Below are 17,294 nucleotides of genomic sequence, written 5' to 3'. Positions count from 1 at the left end.
GGTATCACTGCTTTAATAGAGTCTTGGATGTGATTCTTGACCTTAAACATGGTTCCCTGCTCCCTATGTAGGTGTCAGAGTGAGCTGACCCGTGGGACAGCCTGTGGATGGTTTTCAGTGGTTGGCATGCACATGTCATGTTGAGGATGCTGGTGGCTGGGTATGAAAATGTGAATATGGCAGGGGTCTAATGACCTCTGACCAGTTCCATTATAATCTTAAAGAATAAATATTTAGGCCAAACTTTATTTACTATATATGAAATATTAAAAAATCTGTTGCACCATGGTAATTTCGAGTAGCATAACGTGAATATTCTCCCTTTCAATACTCATCAATATTTGTTCCTTTATTTTTTTTTATGTGTGAGGACATCAGTGTGGTGGGCAACAAACATACCACAGCATCATCAAAAACATACTTACTTATTTTATTGATATAATAATAGGAATTGGGACTTCATCACATGTTCTGGTGGTCTCAATCAACTCTCAATCCATCAGGATAGTGATGAGTTATTATATTTTATTTAAGTTTTTTTTATTATCTATTTCCTATTATAATTTCCCGCCCAGAGTGAGCAAAGACCCATACGCTACTTGTAGTTGGCTTATTTGATTCACCATAACCTGCATGCTTGAATGCTTTCATTGTAAGTTGCTTTGGATGAAACTGACAGGTAAATGAAATGTAATGTAGTGTAATGTAATAACCCAGAGCGAAGGCAACAAGTCGTAGTTAATCTTTAAGGATGGATAGATAACAATAACAATGATGATAATATCAATAATAATATCAATAATAATAATAATAATAATAATAATAATAATAATAATAATAATACAAATAATGACAAGATCATCATTGTCATCATCATTTTATTAATTGCAGATTTTATTTTAGAAAACTCCTTTACATTAACATACAGAGAGACACAAATGAGCTGAAGAAAAAACGAACAGCTTCAAATTTGAAATAAAATATTATCGGTCAATTTAAAAGTGTCATGTACAACTAGTTATTGAAATTTGTCTTATTCTTAATTCTTAACGCGGTGTCAGATCCTTGTGCCCCTGCAGAGGTAACGTCCGTTCATTATTATAGTTCGTGCAATGTTATGGTCGTCGCCATAAATGTGCACCATCACTATCTCACAGCAAGAACACATTAGGTTTTGTATTTAGAAAGACAGCTCGCTCGTTCACAGTAAACCCCTCCGCTCTCTCACAACCTTCATTTGTTTTCGCAGATGCTACATTTTACCCGCCCTCTGTTTCTAGTCGGACGATTAAAGGAACGGAAACCAAACAGCCACGTAGTAAAAGGCGAAGCTCGCAAAGAGGTGAGCATTTAATGTCATTTATCGCATTTATTGAAACTGTCATTGTGTCATTTACACCTGGGGTTTGTAACAGGTTCAAGCCACAGTGGGTAACTCGTTGAATTACTTGGAATATTTGTGAAATCGCTCCTGCACCGACGCTGGGGAGTCCAGTTAGCATGTTAGCTCATTTAGCTTGACAGCTCCTGTCGTAAACACACCTAGCTAGCTGTCTGGCTAGCATCGCGAGCTTCATTTATATTCACCGGCCGTTCAGTGTAGCATCCTTGTCGTTAGCTGGTAGAGATGAACTAAAACCAGTCAACGCAAGAGTGCAACGTAGCAGCCTTATGTTCTGCGTTTATTGATGGCTGTCTCATTCTTTTGAGACACAAGAGGTTTGTCCAGCAATACGATGTTACACTGAGCCGATCGTAGATAGCAAGCGTGAATTTAGCAACTCAGCTGCCGAGTCAAGTTATCTTTGAAAGCTAAAGGCCAATAGTTTAAGATAATAGTATGACTTGAATGTTCATCTGCACACCCACAGTGTCAAAGTCTGAAAACCAGAAGTGCTAAGCCTGCATCGCTTGTTGACAGATGCACATTTGTATGTGTGGCTTAATATTTGACTGAATTGTCTGTAAATATTCATCATCTTATCGAAAGCATCAACAGCTACCGATGTTCTCCACAGTCTTAAATCGACATTTGAAAGCCTGGCAGTGAATCGCTTGTGTGAGTCTGTGTCTGACAGTTCGGTAAAGCTGGAAACATATTCAAACATTCGAACTTCCCGGATCAATATGTCATGAGCGAAACGTTGTTAAAACACAAGCACCGCCTCTTTCCCACCGCAGTTAGGTAGACAACAGGCTACAACCCTATTTACGTCAACATGAGTCGTCCTCAGAGCTGGACACAGAACATTGGTCTCTACTCATCAGCAGATTCCTACAAAGATTAGATTAAATACGTTCTGATTGATCTTTAGATGAGTTTTGCTCTGTTGCATTTGTTATCACAGTTTGTATTATTCTTTCTCTGTGTGATTTTAGTGTTGGTTGCTATTTAATCTATATTTAACCCCTCAATCTACTTAACTACCAAGCCAGCTTGTTAGCCCTTGACTCAAGCTTATGTTTAAATTGAAGCACGTTGCGTACTTACACAACATTGTTACTGTCACTTGTGAAGAGCCACACATTCCTCTGTGACGTATATTTATCTTCTTCTTGCGTCATATTCTCCTGTCAATTGTCTAACTGGATGTTTTCGGTCTTCAGGGCTGCTTGTGATCAGAAGTGTTGGACGTGCTCCCAGCTGGCCGGCCTACAAAGATGGTTTTGTGAATCGTTCTTTCCAGAGGTGCACCAGCAGTGCTCTGACTGTTCAGCTTCCTAATGGATATTAAAACCAACCAGTCAGAAGCAGTACAAATGGAGGCCAGTGTTTATCAAGAAGACCAAGTTATAAAATCCAAAGACACTGAAGCCCACACTATAAAAGGGGAAACACAATTGGACCAACAAGGACAGGATAACACACAAAACACAAAAGGGAATATTTGTAATGGTGAGTCATGCTTTTGTCTTGATGGGATACAGATAAGTCTCTCATATGCAGTGATGTGTGCTGAGTCTGCCGACAGCATGTGTTAATGGAAAGAGTGTTTACAATATGTTTTTTTTTTTTTCTGTGTGAACTTATGCAAGATGCTAACTGTTGTAGGTTAGACATATATATATATATAATATATTTATTACATTCTTACAAAAATATAACAAAGAAGTTTGTCTTCATGCTTTGTTATACTTGTTTTGAACTCTGTATGCCAATCTGCAAAGTTTCCCCTTTAGGCCATATTACTAGGCTCTCATTATCCAACACCATGCATGACCTGTTTTACTTTCTACTACAAAGCCAGAGGCCTTCTACTGCGCAATGTTACACGGCTCTTTGCACTAATGCATTAAATAGCTGAACTGAATTCTAAATAATCATCATCAGAGGGTAACTAATCTTATAGCGTTTACGCTTTAAGATAAAACAAACAAACTGGAAATTCATGAATATTTCAGTAAATTTGGGTGAGACACAAAAGATGGTTATAATAAAAATTGTCAAAATTACAGATGGTTATAGCCTGACAGGTGAAATCAGACCGGTTTCTGCACAAACATGACAAAGCCACAAATAGAACCACAAACACATGGAAGGGTTTTCACAGACTAAACAGTGCAAGCCATGTTTAGTATGTTGAATCTGTTGTTTCCCATCAGGGAGCATCAGAGCTCTTTTTTAGAGACTATTTTAACGGCAATGTTTGAATTTGTACTTTAACCCTGGATTATAATCTTACATTTTTTTTAACAATATTAAATATTTATTACTTAATAACAAACAGGTTTTCAAAGCCTTTAAAGCAGTTTGCCTTGCAAAGTGAGCCTGGTATTTGTGCTCCTCAATAAAAGAGTAGGTGCAGCGTAAGAGATGCTTTAGTAGCCACCTTTTATAGCTGCCTTTCTTTCACCAATGCAATTGAAGCTTGACAGAGTTGTCCAGCCAGTTTGCCAAGCTAATCACATCCACTTTAGTCTAGTTCTGGAGACCTTATTGTGACTTTTGTCACAATTCTCTCATTCCTCTTGCAGGTCCTGTGAGTTCAGGGGTGATGTCAAATGGTGATGGACTGGCTGAAGGTTTTGGTTCTGCAGGGCACACCCGTATGAACGGGTCCCTGCATCCGACAGCACCACCGCAGAGCACCAGCTCCCCTGTCAACTCCCAGACCCAAGAGGACTCCCAAGGTGTGGCTGCTTATCAACCCATGATGCTAGAGAAGTCTAAGGGGGCTAGTGCTGTGGCCACGGTTCACACGGGTGATGCATTGCAGTCCCTCAGACTCAGTATGCCTATGCAGGAGACTGAATTGTGTAAGCATAAATGCATGTGGAGTGAATCCCCCCTTCTAAACCCTCCCTGCACTTATCTGTAGGAAAGTTTTGGTTTTTCGGGATTGTGCAAACATTATTATTTACTCCCTTGTGTGTATTATCTTAACAGATGGATTCGGTGGGAATGTCTTATAGTTGTTTGAGTCCATCTTCGTTCTTCAACTCCGACAGGCATTTAATAGCCTGATTAGTATTTGGTGTGGGTGCATCAGTTGGAATAGAATGTGGAATAATGGCTGTCTTTTGGAACTAATCCCTCTGTTATGTTCCCTTTTTGGTGCTATTTTAAAGCATTGTTGCTATGATGACAATACTTGCATAGCATAACTAAGTTGAACTTTAAGGGGATATTACTGGCTTCATACCATATAATTACCATATAAACTATACAGCATCACATGAAGAATCGTCTAGTATCTTTTTGATGATACATGAACATAGCTGATGCAATTCACATTTATTCAGTGCATTTATAGAAGTCTTCATTGTATGTTACAAACAGCTTCACTCTTCACAATATACATTAAAGCCTCATACAAGCATTTAACAAAGGTCCTGACTAATGATGCAACATAAGGCTCAATGTCAGGAGTTTTTTTTTTAGCTGTAGCCAACCAGAAGCCATCAATGGAGATGGAGAATGAGGAGAGGATTCGCCTGGAGGCTCGCCGGCGCCTGGAGGAGCAGCTCAAACAGTACAGAGTCCAAAGACATAAGGAGAGGGTGAGTACCTCGGGTCGCTGTCGGGTTAAAGACCACAGTAAATTTATATCACAACTTTAAATATAACCAGGTTAACCTCCAATTGATTCAATTTCCAAATTCTGATGTTTCCTCAGCCAGCAATGTCATCCTTCCAGCCTTGTTGCCTTCCCATTTTTCACTGATCTATTTGTTTTTCAGCGAAATGTTTAGAAATAAACAGACTTGGAAGAAATCTATCTATCTTAGATATTCAAGTTTATGACCCAATTTATTCATTTGTTGGGTAGGAGGTTCTGCCATTAGTGAAGATTTTGGTTTTGGTAGGAACTCAAGGGAAGTCTGTTGGTAATTGCAATCCCAAAATCCTTATATATATAAATAAAAATTTGAGTTACATATATATATATATATATATATATGTAACTCAAATTTTTTGCCATGATATAATTTGATTCTTTCTTTCCATCTGTTTTCTAGTCTCACCCCACCACCACCAAGCCCAGGCCCTTCAGCACTCTGGATCCAGAGCTCATGCTGCATCCTGAGGGTCTGCCCCGCGCCAGCACTCTTGCCATGACGACGGAATATTCCTATATGAGGACCAGTGTCCCACGTGGTCCCAAACTGGGTAGTTTGGGAATTCCACCCTCCAAGGAGAGGAAGTCCAAGTCACCCCGTCCCAGCAAGATTCACTCCTTGGCGGACTACAAGTCTCCTGAGAATGGTGGTGGTGGAGGAGGAGGAGGTGGTGGAGGAGGAGGTGGAGGTGGAGTAAGGACAACAGACAACACAATGAGCTCCCTCCAGTCCACCATTAGCTCTGTGTCCACACTGTCTGAGGTTAGTGTGATGTCAGAGGGGAGCACCTGTGAGAAGGATGTACAGCCTGGCGCTCCGTTCCAAATCGGGGACAATGTCTCAGAAATTGATGGCAGCGAGTCGGGAACGAGGCCAGGGAACGATGGCAACGACAGCGACAGCTCGTCCTACAGCAGTGTGTCTACCAGGGGGACGTACGCTATGCTCTCTGCAGCAGTGGAAAGACAGCAGGGGCCCTACACAGTGGAGGGGAGGGAGATCGCCGCTGAGGCCATGGGTCAGTTCCCTTCCCTGCAGGAGGTGCTGCAGGCGGCCAGTGAAGAGCAGCACCTGCTGGATCTGGAGCAGCAGAGAGAAGGGACAGCCGAGCCTCGAAGTCGCAGGGACAGTTTCTCCAGCAGGTATTTGTTAACATCAGTTAGGGATCACATTACTTTAGCCAAATTCTGTAATAATTTGGTTAATGAATAACAAAACAAAACTTTAAATGTCCACTTAAAGTAATTATTGTGATAATAAAAAATGGTTAGTCTCTATTGACGTTCTTTTCCGTTTAAATTTGTTTCAGTGTCTCTTTGGAGAGTTCAGTGATGGGCCATGATGAAATGCTCCAAGTGCTCAAAGAGAAAATGAGACTTGCGGGCCAGCTGGAGTCTTTGTCATCGGAGGCCAATCAGGTTAAATAACAAATTGATTTTATAATCGTATTTTCCACTTCCTCTGGACAAAGTATATCCAGCATTATTAATTGACTGCATGTTAGAAAGTGCTCAGCGTGCTCTTGTGCATAAGTATAGCCTCTCAGTACCGGTGGCTGGGCTGTTTACAATTTTTTTTATACTTTTAAACACATTTCCCCACTTTAGAGCACTAATAGGACTGTCTGTGTTTGCATAAGCACAACTTGCTTTCAATTATTTACAACAATGTAACATCATAATGAGTACTGCTAATGAATACCAATGTGTCACAGCATCGAAAAAAAGATTCCATTGAGCTTAGTGGCTTATTACTTATCTGGGTATGCTGCCAAGCTAATGACACTATTCTAGAATCACTGAGAATGAATTTGTCTAAGTTCTGACCAAAGTTATCTGTCCTTCAGGCTCTCAAAGAGAAGACAGAGCTTCAGGCCCAGCTGGCTACAGTCAATGCTCAGCTGCAGGTGAAGAATGAGGAGGCTCAGGTGAGCCAGGACAGACGGAGCGCCCTCACTTCACAGGTTGGCACGCTGCGGCAGAACTGTAGCCAGCTAGAGAAAGCCATGGTGGAACTTCAGGGAAGTCTGGAAAGCAAGAATGCCAGCCTAGCATCATTAAGCAATGACCTTAAGGTGGCTGAGGATCAATACAACAGGCTGATGGGGAAGGTGGAAGAGATGCAAAACACTGTGGTCATGAGAGATAATACAGGTGATTGATGGAGACCTAGAGAGCAGAGTTTAAAAAGATGTTGTCACCATCACCCCTGATGTTAAAGTAGGTGTTTTGGTGTCATACTTATGCAGTTCAGGAGTTGCGTCAGCAGATGGGTGGTCTTCAGAACCAGCTGCAGCAGGTTCAGCTGGAGCGCAGCACCCTGCAGAGCAGGATGAAAACCTCCCAGGCTGAGATCGACTCGCTCCAGCAGGTCAGACAGTGGTACCAGCAGCAGCTGGCACTGGCCCAGGAGGCTAGAGTACGACTGCAAGGTGAAATGGCCAACATGCAGGTGAGGGCTCTAAGCTGATGCCTTTTGGATTTTTTCGTCATGCCACACATTAGACCGACATGTCATGACAAGTCAAAGATGAGACATTCGATATTTCATCTGTTTTTTCCTAGGCTGGACAGATGAATCAGTTTGGTACACTGGAACATCTGAAGCTGGAGAATGTGACACTGTCCCACCAGCTCACTGAGTCGCAACATCGCTCCATCAAAGAAAAAGAGCGTATCGCTGTTCAGCTGCAGAGCATTGAGGTATATTTTCCAACATCCCTGTCTGACCTTATACCATCATATTTTTTGTTTAGTCTATATTTCCAAAACAACCGATATAAAAGTTATTATACAGCACTTTTTTTGGAAAAAGCTATTTATTGAATCGCCCTCATGATTTTAAACCTTTTTGATGTAGGCTGACATGCTGACCCAGGAAGCATCTTTCAAGCAAATCCAGGATGCAAAGACTATGGTGGAAGACGACCTGCAGCACAAACTGGAGGAGTTTGAGGAAGAGCAAGAGCGCTTATTAAAACTGGCCAACACAGCCAGCACCCTGGAAAGGGAACTTGAGCAGGTAGTCATGCCAAATGTAACCATAACTTGTTGTCATCCTTTGGTTGTTGGTTAAATTATTTGTGTATTCTGCTCTAAATCATCTGGCTCTTTCTTTCTTAGGTGAAGTTGAGCCTTTCCCAGAAGGACGTGCAGCTGCAGTCACTCCAGAAAGAACATCTGGAGCTGATGCGCCAGCTGACAACCACTCAGGAGAACCTGCAAACCAAAGAGCAGGCCATCAACCAGCTAGAGGCCCGCTACCTGGAACTGGATGCCCAGCTGGCTGAGCTGCAGGCAGAGGGCAACGCCAAGGACGACAACATCCAGTTCCTCCAGAACGAGAAGATTGTCCTGGAGGTAGCGCTTCAAGCAGCACGGGCCGACAAGAGTCAGCTTGACGAGGGCGCTGAGCGGCTGGGAGAGGATGTTCTGGTGGCATCAGATGTATTAGATCAGCTCAGACAGGACGTCCAGGTCAAAACCAATCAGGTATGAGAATTTGAGGTCAGATAATTAAAACTAAATACTCATGAATGGAGAAATCATCACATGCATTACCAGTAACTGTACAACAAAGATTGTCATATTTCAATCTACAACTGCTGACACCTTGAGTTAGATATGGTTTGATACCAATGATGACCAGCAATTGTGTATGTACATATGGTAGAATGTGTGTTTGTATTATCCACATCAATTTGGACTGGAACTCAGTAATTTAGTCATTCTAATTCAAACAGTATTATGTATGTGATTATTTTTCCTTATGGATTACCTCTCCACTATCATGTAGTGAATAAAGTTTTTGCTTTGTTTCAGATTGAAACTCTCCAACAAGAAAATAGTGTTCTGAAAAAACAAGCTCAGAAATTTAAGGAGCAGTTCCAACAGCAGAAGGTAAGACATCTCCCTCGCTCCTACTTGTGATCGTGTCCATCTCTCTCCTACAATGTGTCATTCGTAGAAGCCAGAAAGAAGTTTAGACTTAACATTCATTTATAAAACACTTGTCAGAAATCTCTCAGCCAGCTAAGTCTTGAGCGATCGTGGGAGGATGTATTGTAGAACCAGATGGCTGTCATTTCTGAACAATGCCCAAAGTGCTGGTTGACAGGCCTCGGTGAATTGAGCAATGGAGGATGCTGCTCATTTTGCATTGACAGGCTGTCATAAAGTGGGTGAAGTTAATTGACAGAATGACAGAAATGTCATTCTTGTCTTATAAGGTCTGAGTATTTGGAGATCATCCTAAATATCATGGATGAACATTTAACTTTGATTCAATTCAGACTGGAATGCATGAAAAGTTAATTGCTATAGCTGTGGTACTAAACATTCTGCATTATCAGCAAACAAATTTCTCTAAATTGCATCTAAAATATTGACATAAATACGCGTGACGTTTCAGAGACTGCAGCAGGACTCTTTTCTGAATTGACAGATTCAGTCGTTTTTTTCTAATCATTGTTTGATATAATAAGATTTCCTTATATTTTCTGTGTTACATTTGTGCAGCTGTTCATACATTTATGGATTTATTACCTGACAGAAACCTCTTTTGACACCAATAATTTAAAACGTGCTCATGGATCAGACTATTACTGCTATAGTTCCTATATATTCTCAGGATGTCTGGATCAAACAGCTCATTCTTATCTGGCTGGGACACTCCAAAAACAGATTTTATTTGTTTCAGTACAATCTATAGTAAATTTTGATGAACAGGGTTATGTCCTGCTGCCTCACCCAACTTCAGCTGGCAGACAGCCACCCTGACATTTTTATTTTTATGATGTGTTCATAATCTTTTCCTTTATGATGATGTTGAGCTGTTCAGGCCCAGGATCATAAGCCCAGCCCCAAATTATGACACTCCCTCCTAGCATGATGATGCTAGGAGGAAGCATTGTTCACATCAGCATGTGTTTCTCATGAATAACAAATTACCTCATCCTGACTTCCGTTAGCTTTGGTTGAGTTGTAATTAACCTGCTGCAGTTTTTTAATTTTTTTTATTTAATATTTTTCGGTCTACACTGAATGATGAATTCTACCTGGATATAGATTGAGTAATCAACTCAAATAGATTATTGTGTGTCATTCATTATTCTAACTTAGATCAAGAGCTGACCATACACATATGTCTGAATGCATGTAATTTCTAATGCTTCACGTTCTCGCCACTGTATAGACTTTCTTCAGTAAAACGTATCTCACTCAAGCGTCCAGATGATGCAGTGTGTGTGTGATTCCAATCCTCTCGCAGCTCTCTCTCCTACAGTTCGCTAGGAAATTGCCTCGGTAGAGACGAGCATGAGCAAGCCTACTCACTCTCTTTGAAAAGAGAAAAATACTCACTTCATTTGGTTTCTGTTTTATGTAAACCCCTCATGAGACACACTATGTTATTGACCTCACAGGTGATGGTGGAAGCTTACCGCCGGGACACCAGCTCCAAAGACCAGCTGATCAGTGAGCTCAAGTCCACCAAAAAGCGTCTCTTGGCGGAGGTGAAGGACCTGAAGCAGGAGCTGCTGGGCGTCGAGGGGGAGAAGCAGAAGGCAGAGTTAGAACAGGTCCGGCTGCAGAAGGAGGTGGTGAGAGTCCAGGAGCAGATGTGTAACATGGAGGCTCATCTGCAAACCATTCAGGATGAAAGGGGTCAATTAGAAATCCAGGTCCAGGTAGAGATATTTAATGTTTCCCACTGAATTTACTTTACAGACTATTTTCAAAATTCAAGTAAAAAATGTTGTTTGTGTTGTAATGTTAGGCTTTCTGTTTTCCTCTCATTTTAGTCTCTACAGTTTGACCAGAATCAGCTAGCAGCAGTGACACAAGAGAACGAGGGCCTCAGGAAACAGGTGGAGCAACTGGAGGGTGAAGCCAAAAAGTGAGTCATTGTGTTGTGGAGCCTGAATGATTCCCACAGTAAGGATGACTATCTCTGTAGTCATGTGCTATTTATACACACAAATCTGGGATATTGATTACACAATCCATGATCCCCACATAAACCCATGAGTCAGTACATGAGTGTTTTCTGTGTCATCTTTATCTGTAAGTAAAATATGATTTAGATTGTACAGTCATCACACCTACAGCTTGTGTCCATGTGTATGTTTGGTCTGCTGTGAGCTGTGAACATAGTCTCCTATGAACAATTTGAACTTATTTGCTTATATGCATCAAATAGGGCCATCTCAGAGCAGAAGGTGCGTGTTAAGCGGCTGGGCACGGATTTGACCAGTGCTCAGAAGGAGATGAAGGCCAAACATAAGGCCTACGAGAACGCCGTGGGCATCCTGAGCAGGAGGCTCCAAGAGGCCCTGATGGACAAGGAGGCGACCGACGCAGAACTGGTCAAACTCAAGGCCCAGGTGGCTGATGGGGGAAACAGCCAGGTTTTACAGGTACTGTTCAAGCCTGCCAGTCTTCCTGGAAAAATTCATTGTTACAACGTAAAGTTTGCCTCATAATCATAATCCTTTATTATAAGGTATTCTCCTGAAATGTTTCGGATGGACTATGTGAGAATTCAAAAGTCAGAATCTGTAGCTCTGGAGTTTTTCCTGCAAGCTCCTCGAGTAACAACTCCATGGAAAGTTTGAATGAGCCCATGTGAGAATAGAAGAATAGCAATATCTGGAGAATTCCCCACGAGCGGGCGACTATGACATTTCTAACGAGTAACAGACTCAAAACTGAAACAAACAAAAGGAATGCAAATATCTGGTGAAGAAAGAGTGGAGCCATAAACGCAGAAGAAGCATGGACAGACAATGGGCCTCATTGACCAACCGTTTTCAAAAAGAAATGTCTTCTTAAAACCCTCTTATACATTCTGACATTTACCGATGTTTTCTTATCTGGGATTTGTTCATATATAAAAACAGAATCTACGCACACTGAAGAGCACATGTTACGCACACTTGATAACTGATACGCTTGTGGAAAATTATCAGTTATTGTGTTTAATACAGCTTTCACTGAATGTGTAAATGCATTGTATCATATTTTGTGGTATGCTATGCAGTTTAAGAGGGTTGTATTTTTCATCCAGGATAAGATAAAGGCTCTGCAAGCGGAGCTGCAGGTGGTGACCAACAGCAAGACTATGCTCGAAAGGGAGCTGCAGGAAGTGATCAACCTCACCTCCACAGAGCTGGAGGATTACCAGGAGAAGGTGATGGAGCTCGAGGATGAGGTGAACTACTATAAAATAATTGATGAGTTTATGTTAATCGGTTCATATATTTGGAACTGCTCTCTCTGTTTTATTGGGAAAATATAATTTCCTCTATTGAAAATTACCATGTACGTGTGAGCTCCATGTTCTTAAATCAATGCGTCAATTTAGGTTGTGTTGTATTTTTGCCATTTCACAGCTTCAAGAGTCACGGTGCTTCAAGAAGCGGATAAGGAAGTTAGAAGATGCCAACAAGAAGCTAGCACTTGAGCTTGAGCATGAAAAAGGGAAATTGGTTGGATTGGCACAGTCCCATAATACACTGCGGGAGCATTCCAACATTTTGGAGTCTGCCCTCGCCAAGAGGGAAGCAGATCTTGTTCAACTCAACTTACAGGTAAAACATTGTATTTGTAATTTAGAATGTAGTTATAAATCTTTAATTAAAAAAATAAAGAAATCTACACCAAAATTATTATGAGATTGTTGATGTATTTTTGTTCATGTTTTAGGTCCAAGCTGTTCTGAAGCGTAAAGAAGAGGAGGACCAGCAAATGAAGCAGGCAGTACAAACTCTGCAGCTTTCCTTGGAAAAAGAGAAAACCAAAGTCAAGGACCTGAAAGAACAGGTAGGAGCTCTAATACGATGCAGGATTTTCTCCTCATTGAGTTGAAATTCAAACTCAACATCATTTGCTAGTCAAATAATTTAATGGAGTCTATAATTTAAATATATTTTAATCTGAAGGAGCATCTAAAGAAACCATAAATATAAGAAAGCTGAATTTTTACATTCATCGATAAGAAGTCAATAGCTTTTTACAGTTGTTTTAGGGTTAGGGTCCTGAATATTGGGATTTCCTGGAGTCTTTTAGGTTGTCATAATATGTTGTGTCCTTTAGGTGGCAGCAGCAAAGGCTGAGGCAGCCCATAATAGACGGCACTACAGGGCGGCCATGCTGGAGCTGTCGGAGATCAAGAAGGACCTGCAGGCCAAAGAGGACGTGGTCAAAGCTCTGCAAAGGGAATCACTAAAACTACAGTACGAACATCTGTCTCTAAAAATAATTCAATGACTTTAAATCTAATTTTATGTTGTAAAAGCTGCCGTAGTTGTATGTGTTACCAGTCATTTATCAGTGAATATGTTGTACTCGGCAGGGCTCAGGATGAACAGCATGCTCAGGAGGTTTCTAGGTTCCAGGAGGAGCTGGGTGAGGCACATTCACAGCTCCAGATCCTCCAGAAACAACTGGGCGAGGAACTGGCCAAGCAGCCGCTCACTCACCAAGAGGTACAGATTCTGAAGCCATGGTCATCTACTTCTGATATAATTGACATGATGCAGTTTGTATTTTTATATAATTTTGGATTTGTCGGCAATTTAATCTTAATAGGACATTTTATTCATGCACTGTTTTATTGCAAGGGTCCCACTTTTCTAGAAATCTGTTTCACTTCAGTTTGACCCATGACTTGTTATTGCCGATTAACTGATGACTAACGTTGACTGTTTGTTCAGGTTGAAGATCTGAAGTGGGAGGTGGAGCAGAGGCAGAGGGAGATTGAAGCTCAGCGCCAGCAGATGGAGATGATGGAGCAGTGTCATCACAGGGAACTGGACAACCTACAAACAGCTCTGGGGGCAAGTTCTCACTACATTTGTTTAAATATGGACACAAAGCTGTAAAGTTCATAAGAATTTAAATATTGTTGTATTTGCAAAAACCATCAAATTATATTTACTAAAGTATAATTGGAGTCGAGAGGGAAACACAGGATGAAGTGAGCACTGTAATCACTTCTTTACTGAATTTCTGATTACCACCATCTAGCCTGTTTTGACAATGGTTTATAATGAACAAAATGATCTGTCGGGATCAGAACATCAAGGTGGAGCTGGAGTCAGTGCAGGACGAGCTGAGCGGCACCAGGAAGGACAAGTTTATGCTGCAGGCCAAAGTGGGTGAACTGAGGAACAGCATGAAGACAGTCCTGCTGCAGAACCAGCAATTCAAACAGGACCTCAAACAGAGCCGCCTGAGGAAGGTAACACACTGTTTCTTCTTTTTGAAAAGTTTTCCCAAGTTCATTAGTTTGTTTTCTCAAAAAGTCTGCAGACTCCAGACTGGGCAAACCTTTGGACATTTCTACTTGACTAATAAGCTTCTAAAGCTGCTTTGAGATATGTACTGAAGTGCATAAAATTATGTGGAGGGCTCTATGTGAAAAAACAAAGGTCAGAATCTGTTGCCTTGGCCATTTTTTCCAGCAGCAAGGTGAAATGTCTGGAAAATGTGTGAGGCCATGTGAAAGAAAAGCAGGAAAACAGCGAGTGAGTGGGCATGTAGATTATGTTTTGAATACGTGACGGGTGGGAAATTGGAAGAATACCAATATCACAGAATGACAAAGAGATGTCAGAAGATGCTGACCAAGATGCCGACTTGGAAAGACAACGAGATTCAAGAGCTTTTGTTGATTAGAGTAAAAACAATACGTTTTATGCTGCGGAATTAATACGTTTTGTCCTGCCTCCATCATGTTGCAGAAATTATCCTGATGTTGTGAACGTCTCTGACTTACTATCTCTTGCTGCATTCTTCAAATGTGAAAGGCAAATCTCCACACATATTGCATGGAGTTCATGTCTGAAAACAGCTTTTGTCACTTTTCAAATATGAGCAAACATGCTCAGCTGTCATCAGACACAGTTAGAGAACTTTATAACTAAAGTATGTTAGTATTTTCAGTACTTCAGCCGACAGCGCTGTTATGTAGTTACCCAAGTGGGTGTACCCCTAAATGTCTACAGCATGAGTAATGCTCACAAAGCCAAAGACTTAAAAGCCAGTGTTGTTAGTGCAAGGCCAAATAAGAAACGCCCGCTAAATAGAGATGACTAAATCCACCCCTGTAATGATGTTGTTGCTGCAGCAGCGGATGGAGCTAAAGAGTGAGGGGAGCCCATCCAACTCTGTGACACCAGTGAAGATCCCAGACTGCCCAGTGCCTGCATCCCTCCTGGATGAGTTACTGAAACCATCAGCGTCTGTCAACAAGGAGCCCCTCAACAACCTGCACAACTGTCTCCGGCAACTCAAGTAAGCCTATTGTTGTGACTGCATGACTGAACATTATCATGAAGCATTTTGTGTTGTTCCACAAAAGCCAGAATACATATGATGTGTTTTTTCCCCTCAGGGAGGAGATGGACAGCCTCCAGAAGCAGATGGAAGAACACACAGTGACAGTACATGAGTCAGTGGGCTCATGGACAAACACAGAACTGGGACTTCAGAACAACATCTCAAAATCATCAACACAGCAATCCGACATGGTGGTAAACAACAACAATGAAGAAGAACAGCAGCAATCATAACAGAAGAACTTTTCTCAGGCCAAAAGAGGGAGAGTGGAGTTTTATCCACAAAGGCACCTTTTAGTCTCCTAATCTTTCTCTTAACAATTGCTGCCAACATTTGGCGTTCTCCCATTGGCACAGGGGTGCTTTTGCAGAGTAATACTATAAATATCATAGCTTTATTCTTTCCTTTTTTGATGGTTGTTTATATTTTTGTTTTGCTAAATTCACACGTATTTATTTAGAGTTTAAGAATTACAACTTTTCCTTTGACAGCCACTAAAACGATCCCTCTTAGATTTCTTCTTAATTCAGCAGTTTTACTCACTAAAAGGTATTTAGTCATTGTCTCCCTTTTATGAAAATAAATTGGTGGATTTGATGCTGGTTAATAATGGCTGACATTATTTTTAAGTGTTTTTGGTGACAGAAACAATGGTTGAGTCTGCCACCAGACTGGCAATGAACTGTTCTTCCATTTCGTTGTGCCTGTTTATGAGTGAAGTTGCCTGACTATGATTTAACTGACATGCTTACACTTCCATGTTGTTTCTAAAAAAGCTTGTGATGAAACATCATCACTCCTTTTCAGGAAGTTCAAAGTCATATACAGCTGTCGTCTGTTTTTTTTTGGTATGGAGTCTTGTTAAAATGCAGTGTTGCTTATGTTGGATGTTACCATATCACCTTGGGTTCCTACAACTCTATAAACATTAATCTCAGTTATGTATGAAGGTGTTTTGTCTAGCATGGACTGCAGTAATTCGCACGCAAAAAAGCCTTAAGCAATCTTTAATATGCTGCAAAGGACCAAGTCAGTTTGGATGATCGTATTGCTGCTGAGGGTGTGTGCAAGATGTAATGTGTCGTATTGTTTGTGTGCGCAAAAAATGGTTTATTGTATAGCAAGTGGGTCACATCAACTGACATTGCACAGTAGGTGATCAAAACTAAACTGACTGAGAGAAAGTCGTAAGACGATGCAGAAAAGTTACTTTTATCAGCAGGTGCAATGAGATGTGTTCATTTTCTGTTGTTACATTTGGTACATACTGTATTAACAAAAAAGAACCCTTGAATCAGATGTTATTCTTGTGTTATGGCTGTTTCATGGGTAACGGGATAAGTTAATTGTTTCCAGAAGTTAATATATAAATACACTTACTTTTTTGTATGATTGTAACTTTATGACTGTTCAATAGTGTAAAGAAGATGAAAGACAAGATATCAAATGCAAACCATAAATTGAAGCCGATAGTACTTTTGTAGAGAGGTCATTGGGTGGTTTAGATTTCTGCATGCAATTTTGCTGCAGCTGCTGTGCTCATTCCCACGCTAAGGAAACACCAAATTTCCAAAGGGACAATACATATTTTGAAAATGCTTGTTGCTGTTAATAACAACAAAAACAATGAAGATTGAACTGTATACTCAACTTGAACTTTCACTGTAACTCCAATCAGTATGTAACAATAACATTTGCTGAGGCACTTGCGCTGTATGCATTATCTTGCTATATGTTTTTTCTTCTTCTTTTCAAAGATCGGGAATCCATTCATTCCTGTTTTATCATTTGTGCTGGGAGATGTGGTTGTTCGATGATAAAATTGCACTATTCATCCGTCATCACTGCTTGTGCTCAGTTTTTGTTCCAAGTTGTGTCGTGTCCCTGTGTTTA

General features: G+C 40.9%; 1 protein-coding gene across 3 annotated transcripts; it reads left to right on the top strand.

Moving 5' to 3' along the window:
- The first annotated feature begins 1,249 nt into the window (after positions 1–1,249).
- On the top strand, positions 1,250–17,242 carry golga3 (golgin A3). 3 transcript variants are annotated; one of them, XM_053421218.1, is made up of 24 exons: positions 1,250–1,342; positions 2,608–2,896; positions 3,976–4,131; positions 4,883–5,001; positions 5,461–6,203; positions 6,371–6,479; positions 6,908–7,214; positions 7,310–7,512; positions 7,626–7,763; positions 7,921–8,082; positions 8,184–8,552; positions 8,883–8,960; positions 10,484–10,747; positions 10,862–10,956; positions 11,260–11,476; positions 12,127–12,270; positions 12,452–12,649; positions 12,765–12,881; positions 13,155–13,294; positions 13,414–13,546; positions 13,775–13,897; positions 14,137–14,301; positions 15,190–15,356; positions 15,457–17,242. In XM_053421218.1, exons 2-24 carry the CDS (start codon positions 2,725–2,727, stop codon positions 15,632–15,634), a joined length of 4,497 nt encoding a protein of 1,498 aa, XP_053277193.1. In that variant the 5' UTR covers positions 1,250–1,342; positions 2,608–2,724; the 3' UTR covers positions 15,635–17,242. The 3 variants fall into 3 exon arrangements, with proteins under 3 accessions (XP_053277193.1, XP_053277192.1, XP_053277191.1); XM_053421217.1 differs by having other exon boundaries at positions 3,976–4,257; positions 15,193–15,356; XM_053421216.1 differs by having other exon boundaries at positions 3,976–4,257.
- Positions 17,243–17,294: the final 52 nt, after the last annotated feature.

The sequence above is a fragment of the Pleuronectes platessa genome, chromosome 4 (assembly GCF_947347685.1).
Source record: "Pleuronectes platessa chromosome 4, fPlePla1.1, whole genome shotgun sequence".
Classification (NCBI taxonomy): Eukaryota; Metazoa; Chordata; class Actinopteri; order Pleuronectiformes; family Pleuronectidae; genus Pleuronectes; species Pleuronectes platessa.
This window is presented reverse-complemented; position numbering and strand designations above follow the sequence as displayed.

Coding starts and splice junctions, on each gene's coding strand:
- golga3 (XM_053421216.1), top strand. CDS start 2,725: ATGGATATTAAAACCAACCAGTCAGAAGCAGTACAAATGGAGGCCAGT. Junction 12,271..12,451: donor TGATGGAGCTCGAGGATGAG/GTGAACTACTAT, acceptor GCCATTTCACAG/CTTCAAGAGTCACGGTGCTT. Junction 13,547..13,774: donor AGCCGCTCACTCACCAAGAG/GTACAGATTCTG, acceptor CTGTTTGTTCAG/GTTGAAGATCTGAAGTGGGA.